The sequence below is a fragment of the Melanaphis sacchari genome, unplaced genomic scaffold (assembly GCF_002803265.2).
Source record: "Melanaphis sacchari strain LSU unplaced genomic scaffold, SCAv2.0 Contig60_pilon_pilon, whole genome shotgun sequence".
NCBI classification, from domain to species: domain Eukaryota; kingdom Metazoa; phylum Arthropoda; class Insecta; order Hemiptera; family Aphididae; genus Melanaphis; species Melanaphis sacchari.
Genome location: NW_020271429.1, coordinates 1,421,722 through 1,445,124, shown reverse-complemented (window position 1 = coordinate 1,445,124; position 23,403 = coordinate 1,421,722). Strand labels below are relative to the sequence as shown.

Below are 23,403 nucleotides of genomic sequence, written 5' to 3'. Positions count from 1 at the left end.
ATTCATAATGTTGATAACGATTTTACTCCAATATTTTGATAAAGAGATAAACGTAGAAAACGTACGTTAGGTATAGGTATTTAATACTTATTACTCAATACTTATTATTAGTTATTAATTTATTTATTTATATTTTTTATTATTGTGTTAAAAATATTTTTATGACAATGTTCTAATTATTATACTTGAAAAATCTGATCTTTTTAAATTTTCTTGTCTTCAAAAATTCAAATAAAAATGTTGCAACAGAAATTATAATTGTATTGTGTCTCCATACTCGTAAAGTGTAAATCAGATAATTTTCATCATCATAAGCTATAAGATATTAGTTTTATTATAGTTTAAGTTAACTTGTTACACGTTTAAATTAGTTTTATAAATTATAAATATGTTCAACACTACTAGGAAGATTAGCTTGTGAGTTAATTTATTTTTATTTTTTCAATTTACCTAGTTTATTTATTTATATTTAAACATTTTTTTTCAGATTGAGTAACTTGGTTCATAGTTTTCCATTGCGAGTATGTTATAATGAACTATTCAAGGCTAATATATATTCATCAAGCGTATTAAAAAAAAAAAGAAGACCTAGAGAGGAAAAAGTATAGTACAATCATTGATTTTAGAATCAATGGTACAATTTACCATTACTTAATTCTTTTTTTTATTTGTAATAGATATTTCTTAATTACTATTATAAACACAGCGAGTAGTATTTGATGTTATATTTAAAAAATAGGTACATCTTAATTTTATTAATACAATATTGAAGATTCATTTAAATATTAAACTATATTTAAATAAAACCATTGATTATTGAACTTACATGCTTAAATTATATTTATTATAAAAAATTTAATATTTTTTTTTTTTAGAAAACTATTATTCCACCTGTAATTAATTTAAAACCAAAACAAAATAAAACTATTGATGTTTGGAAAAATATGTCTGTATTGGAATTGGCAAATGCGACAGGAATACCTGTAGGTAAATTATGTCTATCGAAGAGAAACTATACAATACTATTTACAACATTATTATACATGGTGTCTCTCAGAACTCTCATACATTATATTTGGTCTTGTACATTTTTGCCTACCTACTGTATAACTTCAAATATAATATTATGTATTGTTAAACTGCTTCAATAGTAGTTATTAAAAAACATTGAAACATAATAAATTTGCTTATTTACTTATATTGCTTACATTGTATGATATAATTTTCAAATTATTGTAATTTTGATACTGTACTTATATTTTTTTATATTTAATATTGATTAATATTAATTATACATTTTTATTACAGATAATGTTCTTAAAATAATTGAATTAGGTCAAAATTCACATATGTATTTCAAACCTACAAGTTTAATAGATAATGTTTCAATTCTCCGTGAAATTGTTAAAAAATGTGGATTTAAATCTAATTTAACATCTAACCCTAATACAAATAAAAAAACATCCGATGACCATTTAAAAGACGCCATTAAAAGGTATACAATTTTAAGTTAAATTGGTTTTTCAATTTTAAATTTAAAGTGTCTTAAAGTGTAACTTTAAATTTAATTAAAAAAAATTATTTATTTATATTTTAAAATTATTTTTTAGACCTCCAGCGCCATATGACAGTACAGTTTTAAGGCATCCAGTTGTAACAATAATGGGTCACGTAGATCATGGAAAAACCACTTTATTAGATACTCTTAGAAATGCATCTGTGGCTAAATCTGAATTTGGTGCTATTACACAGCATATAGGTGCTTTTCCAGGTAATATTAATAATTCAATGTTAATATAATCACTATTTCATGTATTTATTAATCTATTTTTAGTTGTTTTGGAGAATGGAAAAAAAATAACATTTTTAGATACACCTGGACATGCAGCCTTTGCCACTATTAGAAGTCGTGGTGCACATGTAACAGATATTGTTGTGTTAGTAGTGGCAGCTGATGATGGAGTCAAGGAGCAAACTATTGAATCAATACGAATGGCTAAGCATGCAAAAGGTTTGTGTTATATCATCAACATATATGATCATGCAAATTATTATTAAGTAATAAGTATACAAATTTACATTTTTAAAATTAATAATCATTTCTAACAGCCAAAATTAGTCTTGTGTATCCATACAATAAAATAAAATGCACTGCTAATTTTTCCTAAATAAAATAATATAATATATAACTTCTAAATTCGAATAGCTAAACTATGACAACTAACTTATTATTTTATAATTTTATAACATAAAAATTTAATATATAATTAGAATACAATATTATAATTTATTATATAATTATAATGTATATTTAAAATTGTTTTAGTTCCCATCATTGTAGCAATCAATAAAATAGACAAACCTACAGCAAATATAGTATGTATTTAAAATTTAACATTTTAGAACTTTTTTTATTTATACATATTTTTTCTAGGAACGTTGTAAAAAAATGTTGCAAACTCAAGGTGGATTGGATCTTGAAGAATTTGGTGGTAGTGTACAAGTAGTTCAAATATCTGCTTTACGTGGTACCAATTTCAACGATTTGATTGAATCAATTTTAACACAAGCTGAAATATTAGATTTACGTGCTGATCCTAATCCTCCAGCAGAAGGTGTAATTATAGAGTCAAAACTTGATAATCAAAAAGGGTTAGTTAACACAATATAAAAAAAAATAATATTTTTTATTATACATAAAGTAAATAATTAAATAATTTAAAAACAAAGAAGAAGGATAATTAATTTCTTGTGGACAAATATCAACACATTATCTATGTGCAAGAGCTAGTCCAAAAATAAGTTTTTCCTTTTTTTTCTTACAACCAACCCATATATACAAACCAATAAACCCGTAATTGCTTAAAATATTATTAAATTGTCCTGATCATATTCTTATACATTTTTAAGTATTTAACTATATCCCAGGTGGTATTTCTTGTTATACATGGAAATACCATTAATAATAAATATGAGTGGTATCCGATCTGTAGTTATGATATGTGCATATTAAACAAATATATAACTTACAGTTTATTAGAATTCATGCTCATGTATTTGTTTATATTGTATTTTATTTTATTTTTTTTAAACTAAAAATGAATAGTAGATAATATTTTATAATTTAATATTATTTATTCCCAGGGTTACTTATAACTTATTTATTAATTTAAAAATATATATTACTTTTAAAAATAATAAAAAGGTTTTCTGCGCAGCTTGATAAAAAAAATAAAATAAGTATTCTTGGAAACAGATAGACAATGTTAGTTTCAAAAAAAAAAAAAAAAATTGGGAAAATTACTTTTGGACTAACTCTTGTAATATATACTATTTATTATATAGTTTTAAGTTTCTAGTTTCTACCATAGTGCTTATGGTATCAATTTTATTTTTCAAGTATTCTATTCACTAAAACAATATCGTATAATCATATAATGTATATATAATATATTTACAAGTATCTTAGTTAATGTTACTTAAATATCAAATTTATTTTAGTCATGCTTGAAAACAAATAAATAATATTCCAATTATTTGTTTAGTATATTAATGTATAATATTATCTTGTTATAACAATATTGTTTTAATTATAGTTGTTTGGTAATGTATGTTTTGTCATTTTATTTTGAATTATTTAAAATTTGTCTTTTAAGAAATTCTCATTTATTTAGTTACTTTTTATTTATTCTTGTTTTACAGACTTCTGATTTTTAATTTTCATTATTAATTAATAAATATTTTATTTTTATTGCAAATAAATATAATTTAATGTTAAAAATTGCAAATATTTAATTGATACATAAATTTTTAAAAATACTCCCAATTATTTTAATATATTAAATTGAAATTATGACTATAATTTATCATTTACTTATTTTTTTTTTTTTTTTAGAAAACTAGCAACAGTTCTTGTTCAACGTGGGAAATTATTAAATAATAGTATTCTTGTAGCTGGTACTGCCTGGGGAAAAGTACGAATAATGATGGATCATCAGAATAATGTTCTCCGAGAAGCTAACCCATCTGATGCAATTCAAATAATTGGTTGGAAAAGCTTACCACAAGCTGGACAAGAATTTTTACAAGTTTCTTGTGATGTAATAATCTTAAAGGCGATTTCTTATTTGACATTAATTATTTATTCAATTATTTAAAAAACTTATTAAAATTATTCTTATTATTGTGCAGAAACGTGCGCGAGAAGTAGTTGATTATCGAATATCTAAATCTATTGAACAAAAACAAAATGAAGATAGTATTTTTATATCATCAAAACTTGAAGAGCATAATAAGGTAAACAAAAATTATTAAATTCAATATTCTTATTATTTACTATTTAAATTATATTTTACTATTTTACCTAAAATGACACATTACTATGAGCTAATTTTGTTAAATATAATATTATATTTATAAAATATACTTTTTGAATTTATGAACAAAATTAATTTAATATATATCTAATATACATAATAAATAATTGTATTTGTGTAAGTACTAGAAGTAACAACATTTTTATATTAAACAATAATAATTCTATATATTAATATTGAGTGAAATAAACTTTTATGACATATTAGGAATATCAAAGTCATCTTGCAGAAAAAAAGAAAGGTGGTATTTTCAGAAGAAGACGATTTAGCACATTGTATCAAGAAAAACAATTAGAAAATAGAAAAAATGTAAAAGATGACGAAATCTGTTTAAATGTTGTGATTAAAGGTAATTCAAATTATTTTAATTTTAAAACGTTATGCTCTTATATGTTATATACTTGTTTATTATTTAGGAGATGTCATTGGATCTGTTGAGGCAATTTTAGATGTATTAGAAACTTATGAAAGTAATCAATGTAAATTAGATATCATTCATTATGGTGTAGGTAACGTATGTGTTACTGATATTGAGTATGCTGATGCTTTCAAAGGTAAATATAATTACTGCAGTTTAATTATACAATAGAAAGATTTTTTTCAATTAAAAATATAAATTTGTACTAAGACAACATATCACCCATATTTTATTAAACCTATTTTACAATATATAAATTATATTGTAAATTTATGTTTGTCAAAAATTATAATTAATATTTATTAATAATTTATATTTAATAGATTTGTTATTTTTAATATTATTCTCTATTTTAAATAACTTTGGTGTAAATCATTATTTATCATAGTATGTATATGAGTAACAAAACTTGCCAATCGCTGTAGCTAATTATAGTGGTCAGACCATTGTAGGAGCTGCAAAGTTTTACTACGCTTTTTTGGAATTTTCTGTGTTTTCTTGTTAGCTTATTTTTATTTAAATGAAAGAAAACTTATAAAACTTGTTTTAAAATATAAAAAAATAATATTTTTCAATTATTTAAAATGTAATAATAGCTCAATTTTGGGATTAACTTACTTTAATATTAAAAATAATAAAATTGTGACATTATTAACAGTTAATATGTTAATATCAATTGTAAATTTCTGTGTAATGTTGCGTCTGCTTAATATAATAAATGTTTATCATGATAATTAATTTGTTCTGTTTTTATTTTAGCTATAGTATATGCCTTTAATGTTGGTTCATTAAAAGATGCAGAAGAAAATGCTAAACAAATTGGTATTACTATTAAACAACATAATATAATCTATAAACTTGTTGATGATATAAAAGAAGAAATGAATAATTGTTTACCTCCAGTTGAAGTTGAGGATGTACAAGGTATTTAATTGATTTATTAAAATTGTAATCTTTATAATATAGATTTTTTATACATTAGCTTATCATTGTTTTTAATATTTAAACAGGAGAAGCTAGTGTAATACAAGAATTTTTAATTAATGAAAATAAGAAAAAAATCCCAGTTGCCGGTTGTAGATGTACAAGTGGTACACTGAAAAAAGCAGCACTTTTTAAAGTTATCCGTGATAATGATACAGTTCTTTACAGAGGTATAACCACTTAACTCATGAATTTTTAAAAAGGATCAATTGAAAAAAAAAACAAAACTATTAAAACATTTTTGATTAAAAGGTAAATTATCATCCATGAGACACCTTAAAGATGAAGTATCCGCTATCAAGACAAATATGGAATGTGGTATACGGTTAGAAGATGCAAATATTAGACTAAATCCCGGTGATAAAATAGTGTGCTATACGTTGCGAGAACAACAACAAAAGATTACTTGGGAAACTGGCTTCTAAATACTTGTTTTATTACATTGACTGAAATACAAATTAAGTCTTATGACCTTTGTTTAGTTATTCATTAAAACATACATTTTTATTTTAACAATTATGTACAAAATTTATTAAATGTAAGTATAAATGTATTTATTTTACTGAGGTTATTTTTTTCAATTATAGTTTCTACAATAGTTATTTCTAAAAATCACAAAATAAATGAGGTCTTCCATACCAAAAATTATAGTATAGTATGTTGTTACAGTTTTACAAAATTTGTGACGTGTTGCAAAAGACAGCAGGCCACAATCTTGTAAGTATTTGATTTCTTCAGTAAAAAAAAAAAACTTTAAAATTGTTTTAAAAACATTTTAAAAGTTATCTATGAATTATGATCTATTGTAGTACTCAGTTCTACACACTAAACTATTTTCGTGCCAACAGTAAAGTCTTACCTCGACATGGTTTGCTTATGATTGGTAGCATTGATACAGTAAATTACCTTTAATTAATATTTGTATCGAAGTATATTGTATATAACTGTATTGGGAAGTATAAAGATAAAATGTATAAAATACCAATGAGCGCATTTTATCTATAATAAAACACAAAACATTAGTAGACAAGATACTATACTAATATTTATAATCGTGTAGTTTATAAAACGAAGGTAGATCACATTGGAAAACAGCTGTATAATATTTTGAATAGCAATTTAGTTAAATATAAATCAAATATAAGTATTTATATAATATTAACTATATTTATCAAGCATACTAATTTTTTCTATTAGGCAACATATAAAAAAATATGTATTTACTATAGATACTTAATAATGTAATGGTTATAATTTATAATTAATAATTAATTTTTCATTGATCGATCGACTTTAATTTAGAGAGGGAATACAACACTGTTTAAGATTAATAACAGTGTGTTCTAATCATTCAGATTTAATTTTGCTTAAAAGTTAATTAAAATACCTTTAAAAGCTTGATGCATTAATTTAACATAATTATTATATTCTTAGTGAAGTATTAAAATGTACAGGAAATATGACCATGAATTGTTTTCTTACGTTTTACACTCCACAAAGCTATTTATTAATAAAAAGTTTTATTCTATTTATTTTTATTTGAATATTTAAAGGCTTTGCCTTGTTGCTGCAATCAATCCTTTTTTCCCGGCTGATCTTTTCATTGAATAATAACTTAGTAAAGATTATTTTTTCTTACATCATTTTTAAAATAAGCGAATTCAGTAAGTTGCATAGTGTTGTATCCAATAATTGTTTTTTAGGCTTTTATGATTTTAATGATATATCTTTGTTCTTGTACCAAGTTTAATTTGTATTGTTATGATTTCTTTTCTGCATAGTACATACAACAAAATAATTAAAATAGATATTCTTCATTTGAATATTTGCAATACACAATGTACAAATTTAAACTTTCAGTATATATAAAAATAACTGTTAACTTTTAGATTTTTAAGTTTCAGTAATATCTTTTTGTGAGAAACCTTATATATTAGGTTTGATAATTTTAGTTATAAAAGTTTAATATTTTACACATTTTTAGGTATGAAAATACAAAATAGCTTGTAAATTTTCAAGATTTTGACAAAAAATTAAGTTTGAAAAAACACACAAATAGATCACATTGAAGTACCTATTTATTAGTATACTAAATTGATTTATAAACACAAAAAGAATTAAATTATTCTGTTATTACAGTTAAACTTAATAATATTTCATATTTGTATACTGTTATGTGAAAACTGACCTTAAGCATTATCTTTGGTCGCGCATTATTAATTATTTTCAACCAACAAAAAAATAGTTATGATTTTGCACGTTAAATATTAAAAAAAAATATTTGTGAAGAGTCACCCTTTACACCAAGGGGTATAAAAATAGATAACATCATTTTCTCAGAATATACAGACACTATAATAATAATAAAAAAAAATCGAGATTTAATATCAAATGATTATACGAATAAAAAGCATAAACAATTAAGTCATATAGATGAATCCATAGTATTATTATTTTTTGAATGTCATAATTTATCATTAATTTCAAAATTAAAATAATTTTAGCTTGGAATATGCATATTATAACAGTTTAACATACAAATATTATATACCTATATAGCCGTAGGTATTATTGAAATAGGTGAGGCAAAATTAATGCATAGTCACTATTTCCTGCTTATTTGTTTTTATTTTACAGTCACCTGTTTATAAATGAATAGAAACACTACCTACATAACTAAATAATGTAAATAATGATTTAAAAAAAAAAAAAAATTAATCGTATTCATATTTAATTAACACGAATAAACAAAATACTTCAATACTAAAATATTATTGAATGAATAATATAATAATCAAACGTACAATGATCAATGACGTAAGTATTATAAAAATGTCATTAAAACTTTGAAAACATCAATTAGATACCTACCTACTTATTACCAAAAAAAATTTTGCTATAAAATACAAAGCTAGGTATAGCAGCTATCTACTATAATTTATTCAATGGCCAGAGAACCTGTATATTACGTTACTATACATACGGAGAAATATGACTAAGTTATTTGGTAATTACTAATTATATATTTTATAAACATTATTTTAAAGTTAGACTAGACTTAATGAATTTATGCATGATTTTATTTTGTACATTATGTTTGATTTAAAATTTCGTTTGTTTTTTTTTCTTAAAACTTTTTAGTTTATTACAATTAGGATAGGTTATGTAAACTCCTTTTAATTTGTAAAAAAACGAATTGTTGATAATGACTTAGATGCCAAAAAAGCAATGGCAGTTCAACCCCCCCCCCCCTTGTGCGTGGGTCTACCTGAGCATTATTTTTACTGAGGATTATGTAAATATGCATCTTGTTTCATTTCATAGGTTATTTTGTTTAATTCGAATAACATAAATATTCAATCAGTAAAAATTAATTAGACATTAGGTATTGAACAAGTGGGTATAAACCATTACAATTAAATTGTTAATTTTTTAATTTTTAGTTTTTTATTTGATTACATTGGCATTTTTGTCAAAGTGCTTGGCGTCAAACAATATTATTTTGTACTTAGACAGCGAGAACAAATTGCAAGGGGAACATGGAAGTAATTTTAAAATATTTTAAATAATATTAAAAATTAGTTCATGTGCTTTTTATTGTATTGTTTTTATTACGGGCATATGTATTTTTTAATTTTAGAAACAACCACCGAAAAGAGCCTTAAGCTTAACTTCTATGAAGATTGTATTGATAAAGTTCTAAGTAATTGTACATCCAAGACAAAAGATAACGTATATTATTTACGTTACTTTTCACAATCAAACAAGCAAGAATGTAAGAATTTCGAGCATGTAGCACAATCGACGAACAATGTATTGCAATTTTGTATCGATATGGAGAACAGTTCTTGGTATGGTGGTGCCGAAACGACTTTTCAACATTGGCCACTGAATAAACTCAACTGGACGGATATACCATATTTGACTAGAGAATTAGGCAGCCAAGCAGTAGGTATCAAATTATAACTATTTAAATTTATTCTGTACGTAAAGCTTCTGTAAACATTAAGCCAAACTTTTAACTAGAATTTTACTATGCTTCTTTGTATGTAAGCTCAAACGAAATTGTTAAAGAATGTCTGTACTTATTAACTTTCGACTAAACTTTAAGTCAGAATTTGGCGATATTTTTTCAATTAAAAATTACTAACAATAGATACCTATATATGTTTTAACTAACTGAACAAATGATTTGTACTAAAATATAAATTTATTTTTACCTTTCACTTAATTCTTATTTATTGTTTAAAAAAAAAATGAATAAATAATTTAATGAATTTAATATTATTATAAATGCATTTTTTTCTGTTATTTTAGATTGCCGAGTCTTATTTCTTTAATTCTGATGGATTTTATATTCATATTGACGAGTCGGTTGCTCTATTTGTAGATATAAATGGTCCACGACCAGGTCAAATGTGTTTTACAGCTAAAGTTGTTGCTCCATATAGAAAAGTTAGAAACATTATGCAATACCAAATATGCAAATACAAAAACCCTCGAGAAGCACACGAAAGGGCTATTAAAGATATATTAGGTATGCCTACATCTATACCTGACCCATATATAATAAAATATCCAATTTGGTCTACATGGGCAAGATATAAAGTTGATGTTAACACGTCCTCTGTCCAAAATTTTGCTCAAGAAATAATCGATCATGGATTTCCTAGAGGTACACTTGAAATCGATGACAAATGGGAGACATGTTATGGTAGTTCAGAATTTAATACATCTAGATTTGAGAACATAACAAAACTCATTACAGACCTAAGTATATATAAAATTAATTATTATTAAGAATTGGATTAATAATTTGTTTTAACTATTAATTTATATAGGTACTACTGTACAGACGTACTGTTGTATAATTGATAGTTATTACTAATATTTCTTATAAATATATATTATACAAACTATCTGTTGTTCTTCAAAACCGAAAAAACAAGCAAATAACAGAAATAAATTAATAAATAAAAGTGGTCGGGTAAAAAGCAGTCTATTTAGTACGGTTCCAATCTTTAGTAAAAAAAAAAAAAAACCAAATAGTTTTTTATGTTAATATAATAATATATTTTATGTAATCAGTAATCACATTATACTTCACTAAAATTAAATTAAATTGACCAATGATGAAATATTAAATAAAAATTGAAAGTGCCGTGTGTTCATTTAATATCTAAACACATAAATTTTCCAAGTACATATTAAAAATACATTTTTAAGTGAACTTCCAAAACAGATTACTAAATTATTTGGCTTTTCCGTAAATAATTAAAATCATTTGTTTTGCATATTATTATTAAAAAAAAAAAAAATTTATTTGAGTTAATTTGTAATTACAAATTAAAATATTGTATTTTAATCTAAAATTATATATTTTACATTTTAACATATACATTATTATATATTGCACTAAAACTTTTATGACGAAACACTTTTTTTTTTATTAAAACCTAAATCCATATATGTTTTATACACCTCTATACATGTAAATGTATAATATAAATTTATATTATTCAATTAAATGTATTAAAAATAATTTATTTAAAATATTAATTTTAATATTGTATATATTCAAAAATATAAATCTGTTTATTTTATAGGAAATAACATTTTCCATTTATATTAATTATTAGGTACTTAGTAATATTATGTCCACATATCCTAGTTTATTCTCTGGAAGAATCTTCCTGTTTGTAACGTATTATACTTTCAAGCTGGGTATTTGTTTAATTGTTATGTGTTATACCACGTATACCTACTTACTTTATAGAATTAAATGGTTTCAAGACTTCTTTGTGGACTCATCCGTTCATAAATTTGGAATGTCCTCGTCATGATATCGCCAAAACCAAGGGATATTTTGTGAAAAGTACATCAAATAAAATAAATACTACATGGTGGAATGGAATTGGATCTTATATAGACTTCACAAATCCTGAAGCAGCTGCATGGTGGTCTAATGCTCTTCGTAATTTACTTGCAATATCTGGAATTGATACATTCAAGTTCGACGCAGGAGAAAGTAGTTGGTATGTGTTTATTAATAATTTGTTTATTTAATATTAAGATAGATTTTACGACTAGTATAATTGGATATGTAAGCTTTAAGACTAAACATTATTTAATAACTATTATAGGACTTTCAGTTTGAGTATTTCATAATAATATAATTAAACATAGATACACTTACAATGTGAAGTTTGTTTGTCACAGTATACTCATAATTTATATAAAACACTGTATTACATAAATATAATAAAATAAATATAACTACAAAATTAATTTTATATAAATGAATATAAATTTTGAACATTCTAGTATAAATTTCTTTAAAATATGTAATGGTTATTTTTTACTTTTATCAAACATCAAAAAATATTTACTAATACTGTGTTATACTTTTGTTTTATTTAGGAGTCCACAGCTTCCAATATTTCACGATAATAATCTGACTTACTATCCTGATAATATCGTAAACGCTTATCTTAAAACGATTACATCTTTTGGAAATGGTATTGAGTACAGAGTATCCAGAAGAAGTCAAAGATTCGGTCGTCTTTTAAGAATGATGGATCGTAATTCTCGATGGGATTTTCAACTTGGACTACCTACATTAATAACATGTTTGATACAGTTGAATATGATCGGATATCCGTTTGTTTTACCTGATATGATTGGTGGAAATGGCTACGATAACTTGCCACCTTCCAAAGAGATGTATATTAGATGGATGCAAGCAAATGTATTCATGCCAGTTGTACAGTTTTCATATACACCTTGGGATTTTAATCAACAGGTTAGGTTAGGTTAGATTAATGATTTAATCATTGACAAAAATAATTATTGACCAAACTGACTCAACCGTTATAAAATCTGAATCTTTTATTTTTTATAGACAGTTGATATATGCAGAAATTTAATCAATATTCGTGCTAATTATACAGACACTATTATTGAACTGATGAGAAGTAGTGTAAGTAAGGGTGCTCCGTTAAATCCTCCTGTCTGGTGGATCGACCCCACGGATCCAGTTGCACAAGTAATCGCTGATGGTAAGTACGAGTACCTAAATACATTTCAATTTTAAATAACTAGGTATATTGTTTTAGTTTTAAATAAATAATTTAACTTATAATGTACATTTTACAGAATATCTTTTAGGTGAAAATATCCTTGTTGCTCCAGTGATTGTCAAGGGTGCTAAATTCCGAGATATCTATTTACCTTCTGGGTTATGGAGAGACGAAAACCATCCGAATTCACATTTAATTACTGGTAGAAAGTGGTTACGGAATTACCCTGCCAAGCTTGATATTCTTCCATGGTTTACCAGAGTTTCACCGGGTCACCATACGTTCTAATGAATTTTTTGAAATTTTACTTTTAAATACATTTTTATTAATTTTATTTTTTGAAAGTACAAATAAAAATTGATTACAAATTTTTATTTTCTAATTATTTTGATTGTTTTAATTATATTAACTGACCTTTTACAAATTGTTTCCATTTTTTAAAATTCTTTAATATAAAAAATATTTAATATTTGAATATGGTCAATGTATATGTAGCGTGGAAAATCATATAATTCTTGAGAGGGAATTTGAAAAATGTTTTGGTTTTAATTTGATTTATAGAAAAAAAAAAATTGTTTTTCTTAAAAAAATACTGAAACTTTAGTTTTGTTTCAAAATAAAAAAAGAATAAGTTATTTTTATATTTGTTTTAATCAATATTTTGAGAATAGTTAAAACAAGATTAAAAAAATTAAACTGCTGAAATAAAGGTTCTAGTCAAAGAACTAGTACTTTTCGGTACAGTTTTAACCCCTGATGTTTGTTTAGCTTAATATTTACATTGATTGTAATATTTACTTGTAGTTATATAGTATATAGACCTCATTAAATTAACTTGATATACTTTTCGTAAGATTTAACCCAATAAATGTTATAAAATAGAAATACCAAATTTTAAAAATCAATTATACAATATATTTATTATTGTTTTTTTTTTTTTTTTACAAAAATATATTATATCCTGAAAATTCAATAAAATAATTTTAATATTTATTTAACAGTATAATGCACAATAAATATACAATTGTTGACTTATTAGTTCTGTAAATAACATCATAAGTATAAATAGGGGTAGGTTGTATATTATTAAGTTATTTACTTGTACTATATTGAGAACTTATTGGTTATTATTATTAATGCAGGTTCGTAGCCAGACCAATTTTTTTTTTTTTATGGAGGGGGGCATTATATATAAAAAACAATATTTATGCAATTTTTAATTTATTTACAGCGACATCTCATTAAATTAACACAACTGTAATTTTTCATCTAATATCCATTTATAGTAGAATATTTTGGGAATTTACAATGAAACATTTATTTTAAAAATACAAAACGAATAATACTAAAGAATAAAAATAAAACTATATTAAAGTTTACGTGAAAAATTAAATATTACACTGATTTCGCATGATTAAATTTTTATGGTAACATTTTTAGAAGGACAACGACTAGGTTTAAGGGGGGAGGGGCAATGTTCCCCCCGTGACTACGGGTTGCCATAATGATAGGTTAAAAGGAAGGCCCTTGAAATTTTGTTTATTGAAAGTGAATTCATAAAAAATATTTCTTTCGATGAAACTGTGGAGTCTTTTGCAACATTAAAATATATTATTTTATTGTAATACAAAAATATTCGTGGAGACTTGAAATTCTTGCTAATATTATATTTTAATACACGTAATTTTCAAAACATTTAAATTAATTTTGAAGTATTGGCTATTCATACAACAGACCTAATCATACTGTTCAACAGTAAATTAATATTGACTCAAAAGTTTATAACTATGCTATTATAATTTGTGATAATTAATTATATAATAAATTCGATATTTTCAAAAATTAATGTATTTTACTTAAATGTGTAATAAAATATAAAAATTATTATAATATGTGAACTGATTGCAGTTTCTGCACAGAATCGTTTTTCGTATGTAATGACTAGATAATTGAATTGAAATTTAACACATTCATTACTGCAGTGACCTACTCAATAATAAAGTAAACATGATACTTACTGTTTAGTATAGCAGCTACCAACTTTCCTACTTTTTTTTTTTATTGATACTTATTACTTATAAGTCTTTGATTCATGGGAAACGGAAAACATCTAATTTATCTAATCTAAGACGAATGTTGTTTTTTTTTTAATTATTAAATAGTATTAAATAATAATCATATTTTTATTGACATTAATTTGTTCTACTCGTATAATTTAATCTATTGTGTTTAATATCTCCAAGATAACTATTTTTCTCATAAAAAAATAATTACAATACCTAAATCAATTAATTGACTTTAATCTATATTCCCACATTATTTACTTGAATGCAATGGCTTTGTGTTGACATGTTTTTATTATTTTATTTTATAAACTATTTAAAGTATTAGCACGTACAAACAAATTTATATGATATAATAATTAGATAATGCCTATGTTATAACAGTGCTATATTGAAAGACTATCTGCAGATATTTATTTCATTCGAATAACGCCCAACTCTGCAATAAGCCCACTTTATGATTAACTTGACCTTTGATTCTGAATATTGAATTAAATTTTTGACCATTTGCAGTATTATTTTTAACTATTTTCGTTGTTCCGAACGATTTCATTTGGAAATATGAATTGAATATTCAAATTTTAGATTTTCTAATAATTTAATTTAGTCATGTATTAAGTTTTTATTGGCATGGCACGAATCATTATAAATTATCTGTATAACCAAAGTAGGTTAAGAAAAATACTAAAAATCTTAATCTATGTAAATAGACACCTAATAATGTCAGTCAACTTTCTTATAATGGCATATGGAAATGGAATACCAGCCAACAGGGACGGAGTTGAATTAAGCTTTATTTAAAGTTAATAATTCGCTGATAATCAAGTCGTTACCACAAGTCCACAAGAATTTATTATTGAAGGTACGACATACGAAGAGGGTGCGGTTATTAAGAAACCAATAAGACCATAACAGTTTGTTACAATGCATTTAGGTGTGTCAAAGTCTCGCCGCCGTCATCACTGAGTCACCATTGCTGCGTCGTCGATACTGCTGTCGAGGCGGAATCGTTGCCTGCGCCGGTACAGCTAACCTCTGTGTCACCACTCACCATTGTCGTGTGGAGCGACGTACGACTAAAGAAACCGGACGCCCCCATCGAGCCTCCAAAGGTCGATCATTTCGGTATTTTGTAATGATTTAGGTATATATTTGATAATACAATAAAAAATACAACCTTTTTTAAGAACAATTTTTAATTTTATTAGTTTTTATGCCCGTTGTACAGTTTTCATATACTCCTTGGGACTTTGACTCACAAGTAATTACGTTTTGATTGGCTTACGTTAACATTAGATGGATAAAATAAATATTGTAATTTTTTTTAAAACTAACGTCGATATCTCATAAATTTTAGACATTAAGCTTGTGCCGACATTTTATGGATCTCCGCAGCAACTATACCGACACGATTGTGGATCTAATGAAAAATACTGTTGCAAATGGTAGTCCAGTGAATCCTCCAGTCTGGTGGATTGATCCCACTGATATAGATGCATACACAATCGATGACCGTAAGAAAATAGATTTTATAATTATTAAATATAATAATATGTAGAAATGTGTAATAACATATTATTCATATAAATACAAGTAAATACTCAAATGGAAGTGATCATATATTATTATCTTATAAAAATAATAAGAAATTTAATTTATCGATTGCTTTTCATAATTTAGATAAATCTTCATTATATGTGGTTGTTTTATTTATAAAAACTAACAATATAGTATTAAATAATATGAAGTTTTTTTTTTTTATACCATTAATATTAACAAATTAAATTTAAATCTTTAAAACTCGACTTTTTCCATAAAACGATGTGATGGTTATATAAATCATTATTTTGCCTCTTTCTTACAAAAAAAGTACATCATAGTAACTACTATATTATATATGTTCAGTAGAATTCATATTTTTTTTTTTTTTACAGTATAGTATATTGATTTATATTACGTATTAAATATAATGGTAATAGTAAGTTATTAATAACATCTTTTGGACTTTTCCCATTAGTTCATTACTACTACTTTTTTTGGTTTTTTCCGTTCATTTACTATCGTTAATCTACAGCCATGTTATTTAGATTCTAGGGGTATAAAGTGTGCATCATCTGTAGGTTTATATTTATTATCAATAACTATTATACGCGTGTTTTAGCACTCATCGTTACGCTTCTCGGTGCCATAACTTTGCTCCATAAATCGAAAATATCTCTCAATTTGCTATGCAAATCCACCTCAAACCTAACAGTGTACTCGACCAAATAGCTGTTTACCATTGATCGGTAAGTACCTTGTTAGCTGTTACTTTCTCGAGGTGGATTTATAAAGCAAGCCGCAGGATATTTTCGATTTGTGGAGCGAAGCGATGGCACCGAGGAGCATAGTGACGAGTGCTTAAACACGCGTATTGCGTTAAGTCATTGGTAGTGAATAAACGAAAAAGGTCCCATCTTTGTTATATTATTGGTTTTTATTTATATTTAATTTCAAAAAAATTATGAGTATTTTCGTATTTTAAACTTGTATATAAGTATATATTTACAACTAGGTATAAAATTAAAATATTACACCCATTTAGGAAGTGCCAATTTAGAAAAACTATTAAAATGTATAAATGAATATGAATAACTATGGTTTTAAGTTAAAATTCGTTTTCAATGCAATCATGATTATGATAATTACAGCCATAACAATTATTTTTAAATCCGTATTATATAATATTGTAAAATAAATTATTCTGTGCGATAGGTTTTTTATTCAACTATTATTTGTTTTGTTTTATTAAAAATATCAATCAATATTTGTTTTTTCTGTAAAATAATTATTTTCTTTTTAAATTATTGTTTATTTGAATGTGATTGTTTTGTTTATAGAATTTATGTTGGGTGAAAATATCCTGGTAGCTCCAGTACTTGTTGAAGGCGCAACTTCACGTAATATATACTTGCCAACGGGTTTGTGGAGGGACGAAAACAATCCCGGAAGTCCACCCTTTTTTGGAAAAACATGGCTGATAAATTACCCTGCCAGTCTTGAAGTTCTTCCGTGGTTTACTAGACTTAGTTCTGAGAGGCTACCCGAACCATCCAACTCGGTTTGCCATATATCAACTGCTAGTTATATTTTCGTTTTAAGTTTAATCGTGTATATATTTAGATGAAATTCTATGTATAATATAAAATTTATAGTTACCTACCTAACATTGTGTAATATTAAAACGTTGTTTTTATATATTTCAATATACAGCCAGTTATCGAATAATGTAACTGGAATTTAATTTATTCCACTGACGTGATATTATAAAAGGTAATTATAATTTTAACATTTTACCAAAAGTTATATGATGTATAAATATAGTCAATATAGAATTAATAGCCGACCAAATTATTAAAATATTTTAAACAGTATCCGGCGGAATTGATACAAACCTTTTTCCTAAACAGGTAGTTTTGGCGGAATAAATAATTCCCCCATATTTAGACCTAAATTTATTAATGGTAACGATTACTTAATAAGTAAAATTAATGTCGGTGTCATACTGACTGATATAACTGATTACTGTACTACATATACTTCAATACCTATCAATACTGAATTTGTTGAAAAAAAAAAAAAAAAAAAGAATGTCAAGTGCCTACAATTGATTACAATATTATGGTATTTATATACAAGTTAATGAATGGAAAATAAACTGAAATATATAATGAATGTAGTGATGTTCATATAGATGATAAATGACGCTATACTGTATTCAATAGTATGTATAATAATTAAATTTGCTATTGACAGATCTACAACGTGTAGATTAGAAAATACTAAAAATAATCATTTGGAAGAGTAGATGACTAACAGATTATTAACCTTAGTCCACCGTAAGCAATATCTCTCAATGAAATTTAAAAAACAATCAAATAATTTATGGATAGCTTAATACTACAAAAAATATAAAAATATTTTTACGAAAACTGTAAGGCTAGCAAAGATAAAATTTTATTAACAAAAATTCAAAATGTAAGTTCTTGCAACTTAAAGTTAACATAGAAACTAATTATTAATGAAGATACCAGAGCTAAATATAAATCAAGAAATATAGAATAATAAAATTGGAACAATTTACAGAAAAGATCAAATAAAAGCATTCAATATATTTAATGATATTTTTATAAGTATTGCTAATAGTTTATCTAAAAAGCCAATCAAATTGAAACCAAGCCGTAAACATAATAATATTTAATTTAATGATGTTTTTCTTAAAAAATTGAGCCGTCAACTATTCTACAGGTTATTAATAACTTCAATGAAAATACTTCAGTGGGTTTGGATAGAGTATATCAGTCAAGATTTTAAAAAGTATAAGTAAATTTATAGTGAATCCTCTTCTGGTTTATATATTATAAATATTAAGTATTTAGCAAAACATTTACCCTAATATTTGCATAATTCCTTGATATCCTGGAATTGGCTGTGATTAAACCTTTATTTAAAAGTGGGGATAAAGCGTCTATGAATAATTATAACCTATAGGTCCATACTAAGCATCTTTTCAAACATATTAGAAAAATTTATTAAAACTAGATTGATTGATATTTTGTCAAAAAATCAGTACGGTTTTAAACCAGGTTTAAGCACTGTACCAAGTTTTTCAACTTCTGTGTTATAATAATTTAGAAAATAATAATAAAACGTTGGAAATATTTTTAGACTTAACCAAAATCTTCGATACAGTTAACCATTATATTCTTTTGAACATATTATTGTCTAGCTTTGAAATAATAGTAGCTCACACTTAAACTGGCCACTTATACCGGTATAAAAATGACTTACAAGACAGGAAAAAATAGTGATACAATTCGGGTAATTAACAACTTTTTCAGATTATATATTTGAAATATTTATATTTGTGACAATCAATAGCGAAGCGTCATAGGAGACAATGAGACAATAATGTCTTCCTACTTAGAAATTAAAACACAGGACACACCTTACGCAGCCAAAACTTCACATCTCACCACTGGTAACAATACTATTTTCCCTTCGCATATTTAGGCGTTCGCATTAATTTGAAAATAATTTTTATGTCACATCTAAATATTTATAATTTTTTAAATGTTTTATTGGTAGATCAATCAGAAATTAATATTAAAATTAAAAGCGTAAGAACAATAAAGCCAGAAAATAAACTTTAATTAAAAAATAAATATATTCTCAATTAAATTAAAAGATCATGAAGAAAGAGTAAAAACGAAGTTTAAGTTTATAAAATCTGTGTTATACTATTTAAAAAAAATAATTGTATTTTTATGAACTAGAAAAAAATATTTATAATTATTTGACTGATTTTATGTACCTTGTTTTAAACTAAATTTGTTTAATCTATATGGCATTATTTAAAAAAAAAATAATTTTTTTATGTGTTAAAAAAAAAAAAAAATAATAATAAACGTTAGATATACTATGTAGTATATTACTGTATTATACATTAATAGCCCACTCTCCAGGTAGTAAAAGGTAAACAAATATAATTCGGTTATATTGAATTGAGTCCATGCTACTTTTCGGAGTTGGTAAATTGCGTCCTGCAAAAAAGGTCATAGTTATATACTGTGTAAATTGCGGCCCGAGTATATTTTATACATACGTAAATTGCGGCCCGGGTATATTTGAAATGTACGTAAATTGCGGCCCGGGATATTCCGATTTCCGGTCGGCTGGTTATATTATCTTTAATATTGATCGATAAGATCACTTGATGCTCACTTATATAATATTACTAGCCGCCAGTGTGCTGTGTGCATTTGATCGAAATATTTCGCACGAGTTTTTACATTGGTCTACAGTATTTACAGTATTTGGTAAATTAGTATTTATATTTTTTTTTTAAATTTAATAACAATGGAAGTTATGAAAAGTGAAAAAAATAAAACGTTGAAAATAGTTGATGGTTTCAAATTTCGTTTTCAAAAACTTCTGAAGAATGATATTCAACGTTGGCGTTGTACAGTCAAAACTTGTAAGTGTTTTTTAAAATTTAATAATAACAGTATATGTATAGATAGCTTTAAAGATCATAACCATCTACAACTTTCGGAACAAATTATAAATCGTCAAAAACTTAATAATAATTTAAAAAGAAAAGCCGTTGATGATATTTTTACAAGGCTATCTAAAATTATTCATTCTGAGTTAAAAAATGCTGATGTCGAATCTTTAACTACACAAGACGTAAAATTGATTTAAAGAAATTTACACAATGCTCGAGCTTCTATACTACCAAAATTACCAGACACTTTTTTGGAATTACAAATATTTTTGACAAAATAGAATTCAAAACAAACAAAAATGAAAATTTTTTGCTAGTAAATAGTAAAGAAACAAATATAGTAGGTTTCTCTACATTAAGCAATTTAAAAGTGTTATGCGATTCGGATACTATATTTGTAGATGGTACATTCAAAAGTTGTCCAAAATTATACCATCAATTATTTACTGTTCACTGTGCAATAAATCAGTCTTATGTTCCACTCGTTTATATTTTATTACCTTCGAAGACTACACAGTGTTATTTACAAGCGTTTCATCATTTAGTTATAGAGTGCGAAAAAAATGACTTACAATTTAATCCTATTCGGTTATATGCCGATTTTGAAAAAGCTATTCACAATGCTGCAAGACATGTTTGGCCTTCTATTGAAGTAAAAGGGTGTAGATTTCACCTTGGTCAAAGTTGGTACAGGAAAATACAGCAGCTAGGATTAAGTAATGATTACAAAAGAAATAATACCGATATAAGTAATTTCTTAAAATTATTTTTTGGGCTTCCTTTTTTGAGTTGTGATATGGTTGAAGATTGTTTTGCGTTTGATATAATGGCATTGCAACCACAAGATAATAGGATAGTACAATTTACCGACTACATATTAGAAACATATATAATCGACGACGCGGAGTTTCCACCACAGATATGGGCTGAATTTGTATCCTCAACGATGCGCACTACAAATAATTGTGAATCATTTCATAAAAAATTAAATAGTTCGTTCAATTTGTCACACCCAAATATATTTAATTTTATTGAAATTTTAAAAAACATGCAATGTGATACGTATATTATATTAAGAAGTCAGGGAACAAAAAGCAAAAAAATGACTGACAAAGAATCATTTATACATGACAAAATGTATGAATTGCAAGCAAAAAATATTACTCAGTTAGACTATGTGCGGGAATTATCTTATAAGTTTTTACCAGTATATTAATTTGAATTTTTATAATAGGTACTATTTTTTTCACTATACACATTTTTACTTATTTTTAATAATATATTTTTTAATTATAAACAAAACAGCAAAACCAATATTTTTAACCATACCAATATGAATACAATAATTATATTGCCAGTCCTAAGTCTGAAAAATGGGAAGGAAAATATTGATTTTGTAATTTACATAACAATGACAAATATTTAAGTAGGCAAATATATTAAAATATACCGGGGCCGCAATTTACGTATGTATATAATATACCGGGGCCGCAATTTACGTATGTATAAAATATACCCGGGCCGCAATTTACGTATGTATAAAATATACCCGGGCCGCAATTTACATAAAAAATTTAAAACGGGACGCAATTTACAGCGACCCCTACTTTTATGTGTTTGAATTGAGTCCAGCTTATTATCTTAATATCTTTGAATTGAGTCCGATAGATAAAATGCCATGACTACCTATATAGCTGATGACTCACAATTAGTTAATACTTACTTAATTATCAAATTATTACGAGTGAAAAATGGAGTGTATGTTTAAATATTCACCCGTAAAATACTTATTTCTCCTCAAACATTTTTTAATATTTTGTTATATTTCCAAAAATAATAAGATAAGTATGTACTCGAAATTTCCAAATTATTATTTTTAATACCTACATTATAATAAAGTTTCTAACAAATGTCAACTCTTTTAGAAATATTTATAAGTATGACAAATTTTCAATTTTTTTTAGTAATTTTTTATAACTGTCGATTAAAAAATATTCTTTAGGTAAAAATTAAATTTATTTATTATTATTTTTAATATTTTTAAATTAATTGACTCTTTATTTTTGTTATTACAATTAAAGAAAGAGACTCAACTAGAATAACCTAACAATATTGGTCGGACTCATCTTCAATAACCCAAAAATATTTACGGGACTCAATTCAACGTCAGTCATATAATTATTTTTTAAATAGATAAAATATAGCTCAATTATATCGATCGCCCGGAAAATAACTTACATTTTTATAATGGCGCAAATGGGTAACCTCCGTCAGGATAATTGGGTTCGTGTACCAGATAGCAAAACAAACAGGACTGATAAACTCACATTGTCCGTACGATAAAAAAAAAAAAAATTCAAACATGAAAGTTTCTGTAATCTTTTGTGATTATTTTATTTAATTATTTTTTCACACATTTTTAATTATTATTATTATT

At 25.0% G+C, this 23,403-nt stretch overlaps 3 protein-coding genes across 7 annotated transcripts; all 3 read left to right on the top strand.

The window, feature by feature from the left end:
• The first annotated feature begins 221 nt into the window (after positions 1-221).
• LOC112600090 (translation initiation factor IF-2, mitochondrial) lies at positions 222-6,251 on the top strand. Of its 3 annotated transcripts, XM_025347249.1 has the most exons (15): positions 222-417; positions 488-602; positions 876-987; positions 1,309-1,495; positions 1,611-1,771; positions 1,835-2,011; positions 2,327-2,376; positions 2,435-2,652; positions 3,896-4,100; positions 4,192-4,296; positions 4,584-4,725; positions 4,793-4,930; positions 5,554-5,718; positions 5,805-5,948; positions 6,031-6,251. In XM_025347249.1, the coding sequence occupies exons 1-15, from the start codon at positions 389-391 to the stop codon at positions 6,201-6,203; spliced, it is 2,121 nt and encodes a 706-aa protein (XP_025203034.1). In that variant the 5' UTR covers positions 222-388; the 3' UTR covers positions 6,204-6,251. The 3 variants fall into 3 exon arrangements, with proteins under 3 accessions (XP_025203034.1, XP_025203035.1, XP_025203036.1); XM_025347250.1 differs by lacking the exon at positions 222-417 and having other exon boundaries at positions 559-634; XM_025347251.1 differs by lacking the exon at positions 222-417 and having other exon boundaries at positions 560-634; positions 876-983.
• A 2,382-nt stretch (positions 6,252-8,633) lies between these two features.
• Positions 8,634-13,186, top strand: LOC112600087 (myogenesis-regulating glycosidase-like). Of its 3 annotated transcripts, none has more exons than XM_025347246.1 (8): positions 8,634-8,785; positions 9,222-9,323; positions 9,419-9,726; positions 10,096-10,315; positions 11,555-11,813; positions 12,199-12,580; positions 12,680-12,836; positions 12,934-13,186. In XM_025347246.1, exons 1-8 carry the CDS (start codon positions 8,770-8,772, stop codon positions 13,143-13,145), a joined length of 1,656 nt encoding a protein of 551 aa, XP_025203031.1. In that variant the 5' UTR covers positions 8,634-8,769; the 3' UTR covers positions 13,146-13,186. The 3 variants fall into 3 exon arrangements, with proteins under 3 accessions (XP_025203031.1, XP_025203030.1, XP_025203029.1); XM_025347245.1 differs by having other exon boundaries at positions 10,096-10,453; XM_025347244.1 differs by having other exon boundaries at positions 10,096-10,552.
• Positions 13,187-16,130: 2,944 nt separating this feature from the next.
• On the top strand, positions 16,131-18,107 carry LOC112600089 (myogenesis-regulating glycosidase-like). The gene is made up of 3 exons (XM_025347247.1): positions 16,131-16,181; positions 16,278-16,434; positions 17,800-18,107. The coding sequence occupies exons 1-3, from the start codon at positions 16,134-16,136 to the stop codon at positions 18,084-18,086; spliced, it is 492 nt and encodes a 163-aa protein (XP_025203032.1). The 5' UTR covers positions 16,131-16,133; the 3' UTR covers positions 18,087-18,107.
• The last annotated feature ends 5,296 nt before the right edge of the window (positions 18,108-23,403 follow it).